This window comes from Cannabis sativa, chromosome 2 (genome assembly GCF_029168945.1).
Source record: "Cannabis sativa cultivar Pink pepper isolate KNU-18-1 chromosome 2, ASM2916894v1, whole genome shotgun sequence".
NCBI classification, from domain to species: Eukaryota; Viridiplantae; Streptophyta; class Magnoliopsida; order Rosales; family Cannabaceae; genus Cannabis; species Cannabis sativa.
The window spans coordinates 26,607,469-26,613,782 of record NC_083602.1 but is presented as its reverse complement, the minus strand read 5'-3'; the positions used below and the strand labels follow the sequence as shown (position 1 = coordinate 26,613,782).

General features: G+C 35.1%; 1 protein-coding gene across 1 annotated transcript; it reads right to left on the bottom strand.

Moving 5' to 3' along the window:
- Positions 1-3,611: 3,611 nt before the first annotated feature.
- Positions 3,612-6,101, bottom strand: LOC133034230 (putative receptor protein kinase ZmPK1). Its single transcript, XM_061109279.1, has one exon. It carries the CDS (start codon positions 6,099-6,101, stop codon positions 3,612-3,614), a length of 2,490 nt encoding a protein of 829 aa, XP_060965262.1.
- Between the last annotated feature and the right edge of the window lie 213 nt (positions 6,102-6,314).

Genomic DNA, 6,314 nt, shown 5'->3' with positions numbered 1-6,314 from the left:
TACAGCATTTGGAGGAACCGAAACAACTGTATTCATGAGAATTTTTCTTTTACAGTTTTGTATATAGTCAGTGAGATTAAAGTTGTTATAAAGAATAGGTTGTATAGCTTACAAAGGAAGAAGTTAAGTAGGGATGTTAGGAAGATGATAAGCTTTTTATTACAATGATTGTTTGTATGTTGGTGTGAGGGGGCTGATTGTTGTGGCTGCTGGTTTTTGTATTTGCTGGTTGATTAATGAAATTTTTCTTTGATAAAAAAAATAAAAAATTTAGCATTGTAACACGTATTTGATGAGCAAGCTAAATATAGATAAATTAATAAATAGTTGTATACTTTTTGTTTTTTTTATTCCATAAATTATCTATAAATTTTTTAGCTTTTTCTTTTAAGGGAAAATTACCAAACATGCATCAGTCCAAGAAATTCAAAAATAAAAAATTGAAATTAAAATATGTGTAAAGGAAGATAAATTTCATCAAAATAGGAACTGGCTGTAAATTTTATTTATGAAAAAAAATTGAAAACATATAAATAAATTAGGCATCTCACACTTTTATATATAGATAGAGAGAGAGAGAGAGAGAGAGAGAGAGAGAGAGAGAGAGAGAGAGAGAGAGAGAGAGAGAGAGAGAGAGAGAGAGAGAGAGAGAGAGAGAGAGAGAGAGAGAGAGAGAGAGAAAAAGAGGTAAGGAAATTAGGGATTTGAAAAAAAATTGAGAAATATGAATAAAAAAATTAGGAATTTTACATTTTTATATACAGATAGAGAGAAAGAGAGGTAAAAGAATTAGGGATTTTGAAATCAATAAACATACCTGGTGTTAACATCTAAATCAATCCAGAAATGTGCATGTCGAAGTTGAAGATTTACCACACCACACCATTCAAATTCATTCGAAATAGATATATACTCTTAACAGAACAAAAATAATCATACTAAATGTAGATAGAGGTTGTGGTGGAATCACCCAAACTCATCATCACCAACGTAATGTGAAGACGAGGTGTAGTTACAGAGAAATAAAAGGAGAGAAGAAAAGGAAGAGAATAAAGTTTATGGGAGGTGACTTGGTTGAATTAATCAACAAAATGGTGACATTATTTATATAAAAGAAAAAGGAAGAATAATACGACCAGTCAACAAAATGGCAATATTGGTAATATGTATTTTAAAAAAGGTAAATTTGTTATCAACTATCACACTAATAAACCATATTTATAATAGTAAGATAATGTTAATTATAATTTTTTAACATTAATAATAATTATTATTGTTGGAATTTATTTTATCAGGATCTTAGATCTACTCACAAGTATGTTGTTTAACACCCTAAATATGAACTTTCTAAAACGATAAATAAAAACATATAAAGTTAAGAAAACCTTACATTGGTTGCAGCGGAATAATGTCTCCTTCCACTCAGATCTCTAACCCTTGTATCCTTTCTGTCGCAGAGTATTATCAAGATCTGAGCCCGAATGTCCTTCTCTTTGTGTGTGATCCTTCACAGTCTTCCAATATATGATTGAGGTACCACTTGCTGTGTGTGGGCACTACTCTATCACCGAGGGTTTCGAAATTATGAAGAGGAAAAGAGAGAGGGTTAAGTTCGGCTATAGAGAGAGAGGGAAGGCTCAGTTTTCTGAAAAAGTTGATTTTCTGATTTTCTGACAAAAAACATTAATTTGACTGAGCCATCACTTTCTATTTATAAGCAACTACTAGGTTTAGGTTAGTAATTATTTGGCATTAAAATAATAAAAATATTAATTGGAAAAATCTATCCAAGTGGCCGGCCATAGGTGTTAATGGGCCTTACTTGGATTTTGCAGTTTTCACAATTTTTATTTCTATTTTCTCAAAAACGCCAATTTTCCAATTCTAACCACTTAAATGCCAAAACTAATTATTTAATAACTAAAATAGATTATTAAATAATATTGTCATTTAATTTAATTATTAATAAAACATATAAAGTCTATTAATTAATAAATAAACCTAGAATCTCTTTTCTTTACAATTTCGCCCCTGCTTAGTGAAAATTCACAAATCAGACATAGTCTAACTTTAGAATTATAATTGATTAATCACAAATCAATTATTGAGTCTTACAAGCAATATAGTCTCAACTAGAATGGGGACCATGGATCTATATGCTGAGCTTCCAATAAGTGAACCGAATTTACTAGGTAAATCCCTACTTATTAATTCCTCGTTGAATCCACTCTTAGAACTTAGAATTGCACTCTCAGACTTATATAGAGCATATTATATGTTCCACGATATAGATATGCTATCTCATTTAACCATTGTTATAATCTTATTGTGATAAAAGATCCTCTATATAGATGATTTACATCGAGATGGGATAATTTTACCGTTCTCACCCCTCAATGTATTTTTCCCCTTAAAACACTTAGCTACCTGTAATTGATGTTTAGTGATCTAAGAATTAGTCACTTAAACAAGAGCTCATCCATTTACTTCTATTTAGCTAAGCTCGAAGGGAATCATCACTTGACTTCTATACACCAGTAGAAGCTATAGATTCTATATTTATGTTCAGCACTCTCACTCAATCATACTATCATGTTCCCAAAATATACGTATCACCCTGATCCAAAAGTAGGCTTAACTAATAAATCAAAGAACATGAATAGCACTCCTGAGTTGAGCCTAAGCATATCAGGATTTAGAATATTCTTTTAATCTTAAGATCAACTATTGATATTGACTTGGAAAGATATGACGGTAAGTTTATAATATCTTGACTAAGTTGCAATATCGGTCCAGTCCAATGTATACTCCATACATTCGAAACTAGTATACTTTACCAATATCTTGGGAAGAACATAACACTTACTCCAAGTGTAAGTACACATCATCGCTGATTATCACATTAGTGTAAATCCAAAACACTGATGAAACAGGGACTTAGTCGTTTGATTCATATAATCACAATCACATTCCACTGTGTTGACGATACTGTAATTGTGAATAAACATATGATCTGGACTTAACAGATTTTGTGTGTAAATGTAATAAACATATAAACTATTAGAATGTAAAATTCATGCAAACATAAATCACTTCAAATTTCTTATATTGATAACTAATCAGATTGTAAAGGGTTTTATTTAGGGCACAAAACCCAACAATTATTACTTCCCGAAGACACTATTTTCTTCAAATATTGTTGTAATGATATTTTGTCTACTTGTCATTCTTTCAGTTCCGTTCAATCTTTAGTTCTTAGTATTAATTTTCCGCTGTTAGTGAATATGATTGGCAGTGGTTCTGACTAAGACAAGTGTACAATATAATTTTGGCTGATTTATAGCCTTTTCTAATGAAAGTTTTTCATTCTAAAATAATAATAAGGAAAAGTCAGTAACATGCATGTTCAAATTAACAGAAATGATATGATAACTTGGATGAAATATAGGAAATGAACAATTGTCAGATTTTTATTGGTACTACAATAATAGAATAAGAAATGTGTAATAGCTGGTTTTTTATTATCCTTATGCTTTCTTTTATTTCTACCAAAAAAAACACAAAATTGAAAATGACATAAATTTGATGGCTGTTGTCCATTGCAGCGAGAACTAATAAAACAACACAGCACGCTCGTCTTCATAGCACTGAAGCATTTCCACCACTTGCCTCATGGTTGGTCGAACATCCTTGTCTTCTTCAACACATTGCAAAGCCAGTTTAACTAAAATTATTATTTTGTCCTTATCAAACTCACCCAATTCCAACATAGTTGGATCAATTATTTCTTCAATCCTTGATGCAAAAATACCTTCTTCTCCATTCATCTTTTCCCTCACCCAAGTTACCAATCTCCCATGTTGATCTCCTATTCCTCCTCCGTAATCATAAATCTGCATGTCTGTCGATTTTCTCCCAGTAACTAATTCCAATACCACCATTCCATAACTATACACATCCACTTTAGAGGTAATCGGAAGATTATACACCCACTCAGGCGCCATGTAACCCCTTGTACCTCGAATCCTAGAGAAGCTTGGATCGAGAGACTCACCTCTGTTTAGCAGCTTTGATAGTCCAAAATCCGCAACCTTTGGATTGTAATTAGAGTCCAAAAGAATGTTCTCAGGCTTCACATCACAGTGCAAAACCCACTCTAAGCATTCATCATGCAAATATGCGAGTCCTTTCGACGTCCCCATTGCTATGGCAAACCGCTTCTCCCAATCGAGTACTATGCTGTTTGAGCTTTTCAAATTATCTGCTAGAGATCCATGTTCCATGTACTCATACACCAACATTTTATGCTGTCCTTCTACACAATAACCCCACATCTCAATCAAATTCATGTGGTTCAACCTCCCAATCGTGCTCACTTCAGCTAGGAATTCAGCTTCACCTCCGGTAGTGTCTGTCAGTCGCTTGATTGCCGCGACACGACCGTCTGATAGTACACCCCTGTACACAGTGCCTCCGCCTCCACTCCCGATTGAGTTGCGGAATCCAGCCGTAGCTTTCCTCAGCTCTGCATATGTAAATTTTTGAAACCGTGTAGCAGCAGCAAGGGTGTAACCATGGGAGTCATCTCTGCTCTCTTTTCTTGTCAAATACAAGAAGCAAAGCACTATAGAAATCAATACCAGTTCCATCCCTCCCAATGCAATGGCCATCCAAACAAAAACCTTCAAGCGTCCATTTTCTTTGGCCTTATTGTACGTTCTTTGAAGCATCACCATCTTGGGAGAAGAAGAACAATTATGATCTCCTTCATTTTTTCTCTGAAAAGAGGAAATCATTGCTCTAGGGAGTCTTATATAGACATCTCCTGGGAAAGAAGAAGTGTGAGCTCCATTAACCAGTAGATGCTTAGTATAGCATCTAGAAGCCTGAAAATTGTTATTACTCATATGAAATTGGATACCTTTGCAATCGGACACGTTCAAACACTGTTCTTTACATTGTTTTAAGGAAAGATTCTCATAGTAGAACTTGTCGTAGCCATAGAACTCAGCGTTGGCAATGCGGTGAAAACTGGTGTCCCGTGTATACCTCCATTCGAATTCCGGTTCACACCCAAAGGCCCAATCTGAAGAATTTTTCACCTTATATCCAGGCACACAATAGCAACTCCTTCCTAAAACGTGATCGTAATAGCACATACTATTGGGTCCACAAATTCCATGAATACTACATGGAATGGATATAGCTTGCCAAGTAACATTCCACGTTTTATTTTCTATGTCAAAACTATATAGTCGAAGATTTCCGTCCGTATCAAGAGTTAACCGCCGGTTAACCTTAACACCGTAATCAGAGGATAAAAACACGAGATTATCCGATGAAGCAAAGTCACCAGTAGAGGTAAACACTGCATTTTTGGTGTTGTTGTATGTAAATCTTCCAGTCTGAAATGGCCCGAGCCAAGGAGCTGGCCAGTACACACTTGATACGAGCGGGTCGGGACCTTGAAAACGCAAGCGGAGGATGTTGTCATCGTCGAAATAAAAGTTATAGTATCCAGAAGAATAGTTGGTCTGGGATTTTGAAGACACAAGGTTGGTGTTCATGGTGAAATTTTGGTTAGGAAGAAGTGTATCTGTGGGGAATTTGAAGCTTTCCCAGTAAGTAACATGTTTACCAGACACAGCGCTTCTGAGAACAAGGTTTCCGGAATCATCGAGCTGCAGTTTCACAGCAAGGCCGGCGCCGAACCTGGTCCCCAGTCCCAGTGTCGTGTCGGTACTCCATACTTGATCTCTCCCTATGTCAAGCAAGACAAGATTACCGTTTTCAGTCAGTAAAAGTTTTGACCCTCTTCCGTTGACTGGTTGGTCTCGATTGGCCATCCAAACTATGGTGGGAACAGAGGATTTGGTAAACCACACACTAAAGCAGAATGCATTTTCCCCAACAGGGTAAAATCCTGCCGAGAAATCTCCGTTGGATGAAACCAAAATGTCAGTGTCTGCTTTTTCAACACTTAGGGATGAACCTTGCTTCAGAGTATTGCTAGTAGAGGTTGTTGTGGATGAACATAATGTTGCTTGAACGAAAAGAAGAATAAGAAAGTAAAGAACATTATTATGCAAGATTTGATTCATTATTGCCTAATTTAATGAACTAGTCATATGTCTTATGCATTTTTATATATAGACTACTGAATGATATGAATGTAGGAGTCCTAGTCCACACGTTAACTGAATGAGCTTTCAGTGCATATATACAAGGTTAATGTCTTTAATTAATTTCCATATTCAAATCGGCAGAGTTTACTATTGACTCTTAACACAGTTTGTGACCGAGAAAATCTAAAT

Coding starts and splice junctions, on each gene's coding strand:
- LOC133034230 (XM_061109279.1), bottom strand. CDS start 6,101: ATGAATCAAATCTTGCATAATAATGTTCTTTACTTTCTTATTCTTCTT.